This window comes from Tupaia chinensis, unplaced genomic scaffold (assembly GCF_000334495.1).
Source record: "Tupaia chinensis unplaced genomic scaffold, TupChi_1.0 Scaffold000415_1, whole genome shotgun sequence".
In the NCBI taxonomy this organism is placed as follows: Eukaryota; Metazoa; Chordata; class Mammalia; order Scandentia; family Tupaiidae; genus Tupaia; species Tupaia belangeri.
Window position 1 is genome coordinate 2,359,577 of NW_006159920.1, and position 15,408 is coordinate 2,374,984.

At 40.5% G+C, this 15,408-nt stretch overlaps 1 protein-coding gene across 3 annotated transcripts in view; it reads left to right on the forward strand.

Moving 5' to 3' along the window:
• The first annotated feature begins 1,010 nt into the window (after positions 1 to 1,010).
• Positions 1,011 to 15,408, forward strand: part of CCDC14 (coiled-coil domain containing 14) — a 50,348-nt gene continuing 35,950 nt past the window's right edge. The window contains exons 1-5 of one of the 3 annotated variants that reach the window (XM_006154568.3): positions 1,011 to 1,239; positions 12,509 to 12,564; positions 12,885 to 12,957; positions 13,481 to 13,550; positions 13,640 to 13,762. In XM_006154568.3, the coding sequence (XP_006154630.1) occupies positions 1,069 to 1,239; positions 12,509 to 12,564; positions 12,885 to 12,957; positions 13,481 to 13,550; positions 13,640 to 13,762 (493 nt within the window). In that variant the 5' untranslated portion in view covers positions 1,011 to 1,068. Of the gene's footprint in view, positions 1,240 to 2,695; positions 2,925 to 12,508; positions 12,565 to 12,884; positions 12,958 to 13,480; positions 13,551 to 13,639; positions 13,763 to 15,408 lie in introns of those variants that run through there. The other 2 variants (XM_006154567.3, XM_014590174.2) reach the window with 2 other exon arrangements.

The following is a 15,408-nucleotide window of genomic DNA, read 5'->3' on the forward strand; positions in this document are numbered from 1 at the left end:
AAAGTCTGAAAGAGAATGCATCAAATTGTTGTGTGGTAACCCCTGAGCTGTCAGGTTATGGGTGATGTTTTTTTTTTTTTTTAAATTTATGCTTTCCAAAATTAACATGTACTAATTAAGAAAAGCTGATGTTTCAAAATACCAAATTAACTAAGAACAAAACTAGAATCTCAGGTGAATATGTTAAACACATATGAGTGGGACAGGGAAAGGAGAGATTTTCACAGTCTAACTCAGAACCAAATTTACCAAATGCACACTTGATTTCCTAAAAGCCCTCTGTAACAGTGTTTAATGTATTGGCGGATACATTTTAGTTCCTGGGCTTTAATATTAATTGTAAGACTTTTTACAAGTTAGCTCTTTTTCCCCATTAAACAAAAATCAACTATTTAATTTATTCCCAACTAGATTTAAAATACTAACCCCAAACGTAATACCTTAAGTACCAATGACTAATTCCTATTAAAATTAGAGCAGTAGGTCAATAGTAAGCACTCTGCGGCTCCTTATCAACACATACCTAGACACAAAAGACAATTTATGGAAATAAAATGGAAATCCCAACTAATGACCACCGTTCTGAGATCAGTGACCACCATGAATAATTTTGATATTGCTGTTTGATTTTTATTGACTATCAAGAATAAAATTATTCAAAAACACACACAAAACTCCAAACTAAAAGAGCTAAATCTCAAAGAGAAGAGGCTAACACAATTCCTTCTGAAACCTATGCGTCCAGACCTCAGTCCCTTACTCTGGCCTCAGCGGGTCCTAGACCCCTCATTCACAGCTGAAGAAAGGCAGCCGTACTCCACCTTCAAGGCCCTGAGACCGGACCCTGAACTCCGGTCTTCCAGGTGTTCAGCGCCTCGGCTCTTCGCCCCACCCCTCCCAGTCTGGCCCCGCCCCCGGGGCGGCCCCGCCCCGTAATGGCCCCGCCCAGCTCGCCATCGGTTGGCTTCTCCCAAATGTGACGAGCGGGGGCGCGGGGAGGGGCCTGTTGCGCAAGCCCAGTTCTCAGGACCTTAGCGGAAGAAAGGCTGGGGAGGGGCACCCGAGACGATGAAGCGGGGCGTTCGACGGACTCCTTTCCGGAAGCGGAAGCTTAGTGGGCGGGCCAAGGGGGGCCGGGAGCTCACGGCGGTTAATTCTATTTACCGTGCGGCTTCGCTTCCCTACGTCTACGCTCTGAGGCGGCGAGAGATGGTCAGGTCTGGATCTCGACCGGGCCAGGTGAGGGCTGCGGGCCTGAGGAGCCTTCCGTGGGGTGGGTAGGGACTGAGGGGGTTCCCGGCCCGAGGAATGTGTGAAAGTCTCCTCGCAAAAAAAAATAAAGACAAAGAATGCGGCGACATTCGTTTAACTACAAGAGCTCCTTTGGGTCCCTCCAACTTAACATCATGCTATCTCCACATGTTTAGAAGACTTCTGTTTCCATGCCATCTAGTTCATTTACAGATCTCAGCCCACTGTAGCATTGTAATAGCACACGACAAACAAAAGAAAAAAAGGGGGCATAAAAACTGCAAACAGGAGGAAAATGGACAATGGCACACAAGGCAGCCATTTTACAACTGCAGATTAATGAGGAACAACATCAATGAGCTGTCAAGACACAGGATACAGTAATACTGCACTGTACTGCTATAAGATATTTATATGTAAACACACAGATGGAAAAAGTCTGAAAGAGAATGCATCAAATTGTTGTGTGGTAACCCCTGAGCTGTCAGGTTATGGGTGATGTTTTTTTTTTTTTTTAAATTTATGCTTTCCAAAATTAACATGTACTAATTAAGAAAAGCTGATGTTTCAAAATACCAAATTAACTAAGAACAAAACTAGAATCTCAGGTGAATATGTTAAACACATATGAGTGGGACAGGGAAAGGAGAGATTTTCACAGTCTAACTCAGAACCAAATTTACCAAATGCACACTTGATTTCCTAAAAGCCCTCTGTAACAGTGTTTAATGTATTGGCGGATACATTTTAGTTCCTGGGCTTTAATATTAATTGTAAGACTTTTTACAAGTTAGCTCTTTTTCCCCATTAAACAAAAATCAACTATTTAATTTATTCCCAACTAGATTTAAAATACTAACCCCAAACGTAATACCTTAAGTACCAATGACTAATTCCTATTAAAATTAGAGCAGTAGGTCAATAGTAAGCACTCTGCGGCTCCTTATCAACACATACCTAGACACAAAAGACAATTTATGGAAATAAAATGGAAATCCCAACTAATGACCACCGTTCTGAGATCAGTGACCACCATGAATAATTTTGATATTGCTGTTTGATTTTTATTGACTATCAAGAATAAAATTATTCAAAAACACACACAAAACTCCAAACTAAAAGAGCTAAATCTCAAAGAGAAGAGGCTAACACAATTCCTTCTGAAACCTATGCGTCCAGACCTCAGTCCCTTACTCTGGCCTCAGCGGGTCCTAGACCCCTCATTCACAGCTGAAGAAAGGCAGCCGTACTCCACCTTCAAGGCCCTGAGACCGGACCCTGAACTCCGGTCTTCCAGGTGTTCAGCGCCTCGGCTCTTCGCCCCACCCCTCCCAGTCTGGCCCCGCCCCCGGGGCGGCCCCGCCCCGTAATGGCCCCGCCCAGCTCGCCATCGGTTGGCTTCTCCCAAATGTGACGAGCGGGGGCGCGGGGAGGGGCCTGTTGCGCAAGCCCAGTTCTCAGGACCTTAGCGGAAGAAAGGCTGGGGAGGGGCACCCGAGACGATGAAGCGGGGCGTTCGACGGACTCCTTTCCGGAAGCGGAAGCTTAGTGGGCGGGCCAAGGGGGGCCGGGAGCTCACGGCGGTTAATTCTATTTACCGTGCGGCTTCGCTTCCCTACGTCTACGCTCTGAGGCGGCGAGAGATGGTCAGGTCTGGATCTCGACCGGGCCAGGTGAGGGCTGCGGGCCTGAGGAGCCTTCCGTGGGGTGGGTAGGGACTCAAGATGTTCCCGGCCCGAGGAATGTGTGAAAGTCTCCTCGCAAAAAAAAATAAAGACAAAGAATGCGGCGACATTCGAAATACTGGGCCAGAAAAGCGGGGCGGACAGGACATTTAATCCTTCCATCCTCACACAGCCGCTCTGCCCGTAGCTGTATATTCTGTTTAAATCGCCCGGTAGAGCTCTGGCTTCGATGTTAGGCCCGGGTTCGAGTCCAGCCTTGGCCGCTGGTCGAACGATTTAAGATCGCTTAGCTTCAGTACCTTGTTGCGTCAAATTCAGCTCCTCCGCTCTTCTACCAGTGCCGCTGTTGGCTGGTTTTCCGTCAGGGTTGCTGGTATATACTGGTATATAGGTTTTTTTCTTTGGAGAGATTTTTCACTGTAGGGCGCGTGCGCTCGCCAGACAGACAGAGAGAGACATAGAGACAGAAAGCGAGAAATCACCCCCCAGGGGGGATGGTCACGCCGCAATCCCTTCTCCTCCATTCTCCTCTCGGGATCTTGGGCATGCACGCACACGCGCCCGGCGTGAGTTTTAAGCCACCGGGTCCGAGACACGAACCGCGGTCGACTATGTGGGAGTCCAGCGACATAGCCATTACGCTAACTGCTGGTTCCCTGGTATATATTTTTTTAAAGTCTCCCAGCGTCTCTGTCTTTCTCGTTGCCCCTCTCAAATGCACGTCCCACTTTGTAACTACTAGATGATTCTGCCTAAAACCAGACATGAGAGCAGGTGTTCTTCAGGGTAAATCCCATTTTTTGGCCTCGCAACAGCTTTTTTTCTTCTTTTCTTAAAATCCTTTTTAGCCACGGGAACCAGCAGTTAGCGTAATGGCCATGTCGCTGGACTCCCACATAGTTGACCGCGGTTCGTGTCCGACCCGGTGGCATAAAACTCATGCCGGGCACGTGTGCGTGCGTGCCCAAGATCCCAAGAGGAGAATGGAGGAGAAAGGATTGTGGCATGGCCATCCCCGCTGGGGGGTGATTACTCGCTTTCTGTCTCTATGTCTCTGTCTGTCTGGTGAGCGCTCGCGCCCTATAGAGAAAATATCTCCAAAAAAAAAAATCCTTTTTAGCCTCTCCCTTCTTCCAGTTACGTCCAGCGCTCTTTACCTGCTTCTTGTGCAGTGCCCTGGTTGCACCATGCCTCTCATGCTTCCGTACCTTGGGCTTTCTGTTCTGCCTAGAATGCGCTTCTATGCCTGTTATTGCCATTTTGTGTCTCCTGTTCTGCAGCTCAAGGGCCGTTTACAACTTTATTGGTTGTATGCTCCTGAACCGTCCCTTTTGAACCTTGTAATCAACCTAAACCACTTTTCAGGCTAGAGACATTGCTAATATATCTATTTTTGCTACCTAACTATTTTATGTCTATTCGCGCCCTAGGATAGCACCTGGCATACAGTAGATTTTCAGGTAATGAATCATCTAGTTTTCACACTTATCCCATTTAGAGTGATCTTTTTTCCTCATTATATAAGTGCAGCTCTTTGTTTCTTTTGTCCTCTTACATTTATCAACACACCTATATTTTTGTCTTCCCCATTAGTGTGAATATTAAATTTTTTTCGGTTCCCTGCTAGTGATTTTCTTTTCTCCATTTTCTTGGTATTTGGGACAGCCACACACATGCACTCAGCATGAATTTCAAGCTGCTGGGTCTGGAACTCGAACTGCAGTTAGCCATCTGGGAGTCAAATTCCTTAACCACCATGTCACCTGCTGGTCCCATTATCATTTTATAAAAGGAAATTAAGGGATGGAAAGTTCAGATAATTTCCTGAAGTTATGCAGCCGGTTAGCTACATAAATGGGGTGTAGACTCATAGCTGGTGCCAGAGTTTGTTCTTTTAAACATTACCCTAAACTTAACAGAGATAATGACTTTGAACAAGCCTTCTTTCTGAAGTTTTGATCCTCATTGCACAAAAGTAATGACAGTAGAATGTGGATTAAATAGAAACAAAAGGCTTCAGTAAACATTAAATCATTCTGTAAAAGTAGTAGTATCTTGTATTTTATGTTAAGAGGTATGATTACTAAAGAAATATCTGGGACCACAGATGGTGAAATGGTTACATTGCTGAACTTCCGTTTCACGCCAGGTGCTTGTGCATGTGTGCCCAAAATTCCAAGAAGAGAATGGAGAAGTGATTGCAAAGCAGCATTGCCATCCCTCCTGGGGGGTGATTTCTTGCTTTCTGTCTCTCTGATGAGCACACGTACCCTTGTAGCAAAAATCTCTCAAAAAAAGAAAAAGAAAGAAATACTCTTCTCAAATAGAAAAATTAAAAGTTTTTTTTTTTTTTGAGAGGTTTTTGCTATAGGGTGCGTGCGCTTGCCAGACAGAGAGAGACAGAAAGACAGAAAGTGAGAAATCACCCCCCAGGGGGATGGCCACGCCTCAATCCCTTCTCCATTCTCCTCTCGGGATCTTGGGCACGCACGCACATGCGCCCAGTGTGTGTTTAAGCCACCGGGTCCGGTACTCGAACCACGGTCGACTAAGTGGGAGTCTAGCGACATTGCCATTACGCTAACTGCTGGTCCCAAAGTTTTTTCTTTTTAAGAGCGTTTTTGCTATAGATCACACGTACTCACCTGAGAAACAGAAAGTGAAAAATTATCCCTTGTTGTGGGGAGGGAATGGCCATGCCACAACCTTCTCCGTTCTCTTCTCCAGATCTTGGGCATACACGTACATGCACCTGGCATGAGTTTTAAGCCACCAGGTCTGGAACTCAATCTGTGGTCAACTGTGTAGGAGTTCAGTGGTGTAACCATTACAGTCATCTGCTGGCCCCACAGAATTAAAAGTTTAATGAGAATACCTAGTAGAAGGTGTGAGCTAAAACAAACTTGATTCTTAAATTGTGATTTGGGGCACTCCTTTTAGAGAGCAGTTTTGAAGTTTGTATCAAGAGCCGTTAAACTGCTAAAAACCTTTCACATACTTTTGATCCTAAATATGAAAAGGCTATTTTCAGTACTGTATACAAAACAGTTTATTCTAAGTTTTGTTTTTTAAAGAATTATTTAATTTTATTTACTTATTACTGTTCTTTAGTTTGACTAGAGAGAGAGAAAGAAAATGAGAGTGAGAAAGCAAGCCGCCAGGTCCAGGACTCAATCCAGAGTTGGCCATGTGGAGTCCAGCACCCCAGATACTACGCCACCTGCTGGCCCCCTAAGTTTGTTTCTCTAATTGTGAAAAATGTGAACCAAATCAAAGGCATATTTTATTACTTAGTCACAAGGAAATATTATACAATTATAAAGATTTTTTTAATGTTAATATGGGAAAATATTTAAAAGTAAAAACTTAAGATTCGAAACTAAAAGAATCTAGTTATTATGACTAAAAAAGAAAAAAAAAAGCATATTGAAAAAATGGCAGCCCCACTAGCAAAGTATATATTAGTGCCTAGATCTTAGTTCCTTTCCGCAAAAGGAACCATATCTTCTTGAAGAAAGGGCCAATTCCAAAGCTGAGGCAAGGAAATTGTAAGATGGGCATAGATACATCAAACTACAAAGCTTTTCAACAGAAAAGCAAATGATTAATAGAGTGAAAAGGGAACCTATAAACTAGGAGAAAATATTTGCAAACCATATGTCTGAGAATTAATCTCCAGATATATGTAAGGAACTCTTACCACTCAAAAGCAAGAAAACAGCCCAATTAAGAAATAAGCAAGGGGGACCAGCAGTTAGCGTAATGGCTATGTCGCTGGACTCCCATGTAGTTGACTGGTTTGAGTCCCAGACCCAGTGGCTTAAAACTCACACCGGGCAAGTGTGCATGCATGCCTAAGATCCCGAGAGGAGAATGGAGGAGAAGGGATTGTGGCGTGGCCATCCCCCTGGAGGGTGATTTCTCGCTTTCTATCTCTGTCTCTCTGTCTGTTTGGTGAGCTAATGCGCCCTATAGCAAAAGACCTCTCCAAAAAAAAGAGAAAGAAGCAAGGAATTTGAATACATGGTTCTTCACAGAAGATATACTGATGGCCTATAAGTATATGGAAAGATGCTAAACATCAGTGATCAGGGAAATGCTAATTGAAATCACAAGCAGTTACCACCTAATATTTGTTAGGATGAATATTAATTTAAAAAAATAAAAACAACTGTTAGGATATGAAGAAAGAATGAATCTTTGAATCTTAATTTGAACCCTCATACATTGTTGGTGGGAATGTAAAACATTATGGTGATTTCCTAAAAAATTAAGAGTACAACCATCAGGGCCAGCAGATGGTGTGGTGGTTAAGGCACTGTACTCCCCACATGGATAACTGCAATTGGGGTCCCGGACCTGGTGGCTTGCTTTCTCACTTTCCCTCTCTCTCTCTCTCTCTCTCTCTCTCTCTCTCTGTCTCTGGTGAGTACACATACCTAAAACAAGAATAAAAAATTAATTCTTTTTAAAAAAGGGATAGAACTCTCATTTTACTCTGCAGTCTTACTTTTGGTCACCCAAAAGAATTGCAATCAGGATCTTCAGTAGATTTGTACTCATGCTCATTGTAGCATTATTCGTAACAGTCAGGATGTGGTGACAACCTACATGTGTATCTACAGATGAATGCATAAAGAAAATATATGCATACAGTGGAGTATTGATCAGCCTTAAAAAGGAAGGAAATCCTGCCATATGCCACAACAGGGAACAAACTTGAGGACGTTACACTAACTGAAATAAGCTAGTCACAAAAGAACAAATACTACATGACTGTACTTATATGAGGTATCTAAAATAGTCAAACTTAGAAAAGCAGTGAGTAAAAAGGTTGTTGCTAGGTTCTAGAGATAGTAAGAAACGGGAGTTGCCATTCAATGAGTATATGAATAAGTTATGCAAGATGAATAAGTTCTATAGATTTGCTAACATTGTGCTTATAATTAACAATACTATATTTTGTTAAGGAGGTGTATCTTATGTTAAATATTATGGCAATTAATAAAAGAAAAGATGAGCCTGGAGAACTTGTTGCAGCAAGTAAAGAACATCTGGAAAAATGATGGAGATATGATCAAATGATACAGGAGCCAACTTGAAGGGGCTCCCACCGATTGTATCCACTGACGGGGATAATTTGAGCATCAAAATAAATAGTGATAATGATGGATCACATAACTCATTGAATAAAATGGAAACCAATGAGTTTGTACTAACAAATAAGCAAGGAAAAACTGAAAGTGCTTTCCTAAAGTTGAATGCCAACTTATAAATGTAGAGGGAAAATACAGTAAGAATTGATTCAGGCAAGGATCATCAACAGCTAAATCCTCTTAGTGAAAGCTGATGGATTAGGATATCTGCTTAGTCTCAAAACGTCTCTTACAGATGCTTGTTAACTACAAAGGTAAAATAGTAGTCTTACAGTGACGACATGGCAGACACCATCTTAAACCATCCAAATTCATGTCACTAGTAATAGGGCAAACTCTGTGTCTGCTCATGTTGAGGAGACACATCTTTTTCGTAGTGTTTCTGTCAAAAATGCATACCCGAGTCTAATCATGAGCAAACATCAGACAAATCTATAAGTGTCCCGAGGGACATTCTACAAAATAACTGGCCCAGGCTCTAAATATGTCAAGGTTATAAAAGACAATGAGTGACAGCCCAAGGAACTATTCCAGATTAAAGGAGGCTAAAGACCTACGACAACTTCATGCAATGTGTGATCCTGGATTAGACATGAACCAGAAGTGTCTCTTCTATAAAGGACAGCATTGGGATAATTGATGACATGTGAATAAGGTCTATAGATTAGATTATAATACTGTATTAGTGTTATTTTCTAATTTTGATACCATGGTGATATTAGAGAATGACTTTGTTCTTAGAGAATACTTAGGGATAAAAGAGAATTGTGTCTGCAGCTTATTCTGAAATGGTTCAGACAAAATAATATTGTATATGTATATATACTGAGAGAGAATATAGCAAATGTGGTTAAATGTGAAGGGTTGTAAAATCTGGATGAAACATAACAAGATTTATCTATACTATTTCAAAATAAAGAAATACCAAAAACTAGAAGTGGTAAAATTTTCTTTACCAGATTTTCTGTAATATAGCTTCATGTGTATATTTTTGGAGAAATAACATATATAATCTTAACAGTTGTGCCATACACTTAGACAGGGTACTTTATTATCTTTTTTTAAGAAATGTGAGACAATAATTATGGTAGTTGTTTTTGGACTTGATCTGAGGTGTAACAGCATCGTAATGGCTTATATTTTTACAATAATTCCAGCCAACATAGATATTTCAAGGGGACAGTCTCTTAGAGTGTGATACAGAGACCAGTGGAGCTGCATTATACGGTCTTATTTCCTACAATTCTGGGTCTCACACCTGGCTTCATTACCTTTCACATTTCAAGTTACTGCAAGACGTATAACTCATAACAATCCAGATTTAAAAATATATTCTCAATGTACTCTCCAGAGAGAGAGAGAGGAGAAAGTGGCCCCCATGGGGAATGGTCACACTGCAACCCCTTTTCCCCTGTCTCCCTCATTTTGGGATTTGGGGCACACGTACACACATGCCCAGTGTGTTTCTCAAGCCTCTGGGTCCAGAACTCTGTGAAGTTGTGCATATGGGATCTGTGTGACTTAGCCATCAGGCCACAGAATTTGGTCCCTAAGTAGCATTCTTAGAAGGAGGGCGTGGGACCAGCAGTTAGTGTAATGGCTATGTCACTGGACTCCCGCTTAGTTGACCGCGGTTCAAGTCCTGGACCCAGTGGCTTAAACTCACGCCGGGCGTGTGTGCGTGCTTGCCCAAGATCCTGAGAGGAGAGTGGAGGAGAAGGGATTGTGGTGTGACCATCCCCCCGGGGGGTGATTTCTCTCTTTCTAGCTCTCTGTCTCTCTCTGTCTTTCTGGTGAGCGCCCACGCCCTATAGCAAAAACAAACAAACAAACAAAACAAAATCAAACCAAAAAAACCTCTCCAGAAAAAGAAAAAAAAATAAAAAAAAGGAGGGTGTACATATTCAAGCAAAAAAAATTTTGTATAACTTTAGAGACACTTGGTAGTTAATGCTCAAAGCTATCTTGGGATGAAGTAAATAAATACGGGCCCAGATGTGGTGATGTGTACTGCTAAGATACTGCTTCATAGACCAGAAGCACATGGCAAGCCCAGTTTGATTCACTCCAACCTAAAGCCTAGGTGTGGTGGTGGTAGTGCCTGGAATCCAAGTGTCTTGGGAGGCTAAGGTGGGAGGATTGGGAGCTTGAAGCTGTCTTGGGCAACATAGCAAAATCCTGACAGAAAAGAGCTGGATGTGGTGGCTCATGGCTGTAGTTCCAGCCGGGAAGCTGAAGCAGGAGTATTGTGACAGATTCTATCTAAAATGGGATGCTTGGGTTCTCATCCTTGGTTGACCTGAATATACTAGGAATGTCCATGATCATGTCTAACGGGGAGGCTGGGGAGAGGACTACACCATGACAAGACTCTGTCAAGAATCTCTGTCTCTCTCTCATGAATGAAAGAAAATAAATGAAAAGTTACCTCCTTGTTTAAGAAAAATAAAATATGGAAATATGTCTCAAAAAATCATAAATTGTGAACAGTACTATATCTAGAGGGTGTGAAAAGGAGGGGAAAATTCAAGATAAGGAGACTAATTCAAGTCTTTAAAATTGTACTTTGAATAGAGATTATATTTATCCAATATCAAGTTAAGATAAAAAAGGTATAACATGGAAAGTCTCCTTGTTCTGCCTCCCAGGCATTTGCTTTTACTCCTCAGAGGCAACCAGAATTAACTTTTTCTTGCATAACTCTAAATATTAGGTTGTCAGAAAGTCATGATGTCTTTTTCAATTTTTGATATAAGATGCATGTGCTTGCTGGAGAGACAGAGACAGAGAACAAGAAGTCAACCCCCCAGGGGATATCCTCGGGATTCTGGGCACATATGCACATGTGCCCTGCTGAGTTTCAAGTCATGGGGTCTGGTGGGACTTGAACTGCGGTGGGCCGTGTGGGTATCCAGTGACATAACCATTACATCATCTGCTGGTCCCATGATGTGTTTTTCTATGCAAAAATGTGTCCTGACTTTCCAGGAGATCCAACAGATGAATGTAAAAGCAAGTACATCTTTTCTCTACACAAAAAGGTACCCCACTTTTATTACTTTTAATGTAAATAAACCAACAACATTGGTGTTTTATTTATTTATTTATTTAATTTTTACTTTTTTTTTTTTGTAGAGGTTTTTTTTCCTATAGGGTGAGTGTGCTCTCCAGAAAGAGAGAGAAAGAGAGACAGAAAGCGAGAAATCACCCCCCAGGGGAGATGGCCACACCACAATCCCTTCTCCTCCATTCTCCTCTCAGGATCTTGGGCACGCACGCACACGCATCCAGCCTGAGTTTAAGCCACTGAGTCCAGGACTCGAACTGCAGTCGACTACATGGGAGTCCAGTGACATAGCCATTACGTTAACTGCTGGTCCCCCAACATTGGTATTTATTTTTAAAAAGAAAGATGGTGAGAAGAAAATACACATAAAAATAAACGGTAGTTTTCATGTGCTAGTCTTGACAGGCATTCTAAAGAACATAGATAAATGGAACTAGAGTTATGTCCTGTACCTAGAATTAATTTGTTTATTTCTAAAAATTTGCTTGAATGTAGGATATGTTTAGGGATTGAGAATAGTCCAAACTTACTGTAATAAGTACTTCTGGTTTAAAAGAATGTCTCAGTTTCCTTTCAGCCTAAATAGAATTAAGGAACATATATATATATATGTATATATACATATATATATATATGTTCCTTAATATATATATGTGTGTGTGTGTGTGTGTGTGTGTGTGTATTGGTTGTGTAAAATGTTTTTTAAAGTTTATGACTTTGATGAGTGGGAAAGACAAAGTGGGAGAGACATCACCCCCAACAGGGTCCTGATGTTGAGATCCACCTCCAGCTTGAGCCAGTCTCCACGCATGGGCATATGCATGTCCAGCATACTCGGAGATTCCCAGATGTGAACTCAGAACCCTCCCATGTGGGTCAGTCCTTCAGAGCATCATATTTTACTACTTGTGCAACCATCTAGCCCTTTCTTAACATTTTGTGTAAAACAAATTCATAAGAATTGTTGTAATTGTGGAGTTTTTTATAAATGGAGCACATTTATAAAAAAAATGAATAACAGTACATACAGACAATAAGATACTATTCAGCCTTAAGAAGGGAGGAAAGTTTTGATACATGGTGCATGTATCAAAGCTCGAAGACATTCTGTTAGGTGAAATAAGCCAGTTACAAAAGGACCAATACTACCTTACACTTACGAGGTTCCTAGAGTAGTCAAATTTGTAGAATAAAAGCAGAATGGTGATCACCAGAGGCAGGATGAAGATGGAATGGGAAGTTACTGTTAAGAAAAAAAATGACATTTCAGCTTAAATCAAGATAGCTTATTGAAAATGTAATATAAAAATATTTGTGTATCTACTATAAGATGATATATTATTCTACAGGTAGTATCTTCAGGAAGGCATGCTGGACCTGTTAAAATAACAAATGGAAAGAAAAGGTAAGTACTTAAATTTATATTTTCAGGATTTGTCAAAAAATTTTCCAAGTCTGGGCTGAACTACATTTTGCTTACCTCAGAAAACTAGATGGGCCTCACCTTCACACACTCTGGGGAGTCATTTCCCTATCTACTCATGTTAATCATTTTAGTTTTTAACTATCTTTATAATCTTCATAATACCCTATATAAATCTATTTATGTGGTTAGACAAGCTTTCTTATGCAACCTTTGCCAGAAAGGAAATGACTACTTACTAATATATTTTGGGAAAAAAGATTTATATTATTTGCAAGAATATTAATGAGATTGTTTTCTAGGACTCAGTTAAGAAAAATATCACGTTTTAACGTAGATTCTGGCCATCCCATCCATTCTGATTCAGAAAGTCAGGTAAGATTAAACTGAATAGATTCAATATACACTATTTTAATTAGTCTTCAGATAAAAGTAGTAGGAATAAAATTCAAAGGTAAAATATTAATTTCCCTAAATATGAAGGCTGTTGTTTTCGGGACCAGCAGTTAGCGTAATGGCTATGTTGCTGAACTCCCATGTAGTCTACCACGATTCGAGTCCCAGACTTGGTGGCTTAAACTCACGCCGGGCGCGTGTGCGTGAATGCCCAAAATCCCAAGAGGAGAATGGAGGAGAAGGGATTGCGGCATGGCCATCCCCCCCTGGAGGGTGATTTCTGGCTTTCTATCTCTCTGGTGAGTGCACGTGCCCCATAGCAAAAACCTTTCCAAAAAAAAAAAAGAAAGAAAGAAAGCTGTGTTCTATGAATAATAAATTGCTATAAATAAAGAAGTTTTAAAAGTACATAATTCATAATATATGTCTCTTTCTCTATATATATATTTTTCTGTACCAAAATTATATATGCATATGTATTATAAATGACTTTTTTTTACAGACTGGAACCGAACAGGGACTTGATGGTTGTGTTTCTTTGCTGCGGGACATTTTGAGAAATGAAGATTCAGGTTTTATTTTTTGAAATGCTTCTTTGTTGATTACCTTTTCTCAAGTAGTTCTTTTAAAGTTAAGTAATTTTTGTTTTAATTATTAATAGGTTCAGAAACAGCTTATTCAGAAAATAGACCAACTTCCAGACCTTTAGAAGGCAAAAGATACAGATCTAAAAAGAAAGGACAAGAGAAACATACTATTTCTTCAGTAGTTCAGAAAAAAATATGTAAGCATTTTTTATTTATTTAGAGATAATTCGTAGTTCTGGGGATTTCAATAAACTATCAGGATTGTGCAGTTATCTTTTAATAATGTGTTGGTAATTCAGGTGTATGTGTGTTATGAGTCTCTCTAGTCTGCTTCTAAATGCTAAATAGTCACTTTGCTTAAAATCACTCCCATAGGAATAAAAGTAGTAACAGGCTACGTCTGGGTTTTGTAGGAGTAAAGGTTTTAATTCAGAATGACATTTGGGAGATGTAGTTGTCTTTGTTTCCTCTGCCACTCTTTCCATAGATAATGAATTGTTTTATATGCGTATCTTCTAAGTTAGTTCAAGAGACCAACTTAATGAGCTGCACAGTTAGGATACATGGTACCTAAGAAGTAAAATTCTAGTTTGCATTGATAAGAGTCTTCTGATGAGCCTTGGTTAAGGGTATTTTACACCCTCATAGTTGATTATTTTGATGTGATTAAGTATAATAATTAAGCAAACAAGTTTTGATTATGTTGTGCCTTTGAGGCCTATAGAACAAAATAGCCCAGATGGAGATGAAAAGTTCATAATGGAAGTTCAGATGGAGAAGAACTGAACTAGCTAGTTCTACAGCCCAGGTGAGCCAGATATATCAGCAGTACTACACTACATGCCTTAATTTAGCTTAGGCAAGTGGTGAAAATGTAGAAATCATCCAAGGCAATAGAACAGGAGATTAATAGATTAGGATCCAGGCAAAGAGGTCGAGAAAGTGTAGCTAGAACATTTATAGGACTAGTAGTTCCATATGTTCTGGAGTTAAGAGAATTAAGGTAGGGGAAACAACTCACTTCAGTCCTTGTCCTGAAGGCCAGTTGCATTGAGCTTCATGTTCTCTTATAACTACTAGCCGTATGTGGATTTTGAGTACTTGAAATATTAGTAATACAGTCAAGAGTTTAGTGTTATTTATTTTTAAGTAATATAAATTTAAGTTAGAAAATCAATACTTGATTCAGTTACAAAACTTTTTTCTTTTTCTTTTTTTTTTTAAGGTTTTTGCCATATGGTGAGAGTGCTCGCCTGAGAGGAGATAGAGAAACAGTGAGAGGGACAGTAAGAAGTCCCTCCCACCAAGAGGGACGGCCAAGCCACAGTCCCTTCTGGGATTTTGGGCATGCACACACGTGCATCTGGTGCGATTTTTAGGCTATCAGGTCTGAGACTTGAACTGTTGTTGGCCATGCGAGAATCTAGTGTTTTAACCACCATGCCACCTGCTGGCCCCAGAACTTTTGTTTTCTTAATGAGAGAGGTTTTTGACAAGATGTCCCTATGTCACAATCCTCCTGCCCCAGCCTGCCATTACCTTGGGTTAGAGGCAGCCAGTTTAGGTTGGGCTGGTAATTGAACCTGGAGCTCCCATGAACCTCAGTCTCTAATTAGCAGTGTCTTAACAGTGTGTACCACTGAGACTGAGCTCCCAGTTATAACACTTATAACTGTATTTGGAATAACTTGGGAATATGAAACAATCTTTTCAATTTTAATTTGTATTAACTAAACACAAATCATGTATTTCTGATGACATTTTAACATCCAGACTGAGATGTGCTTTGTGTAAAATACAGGCTGGATTTAGAAGTCTTAATACAGAAATAAAATATCTCAGT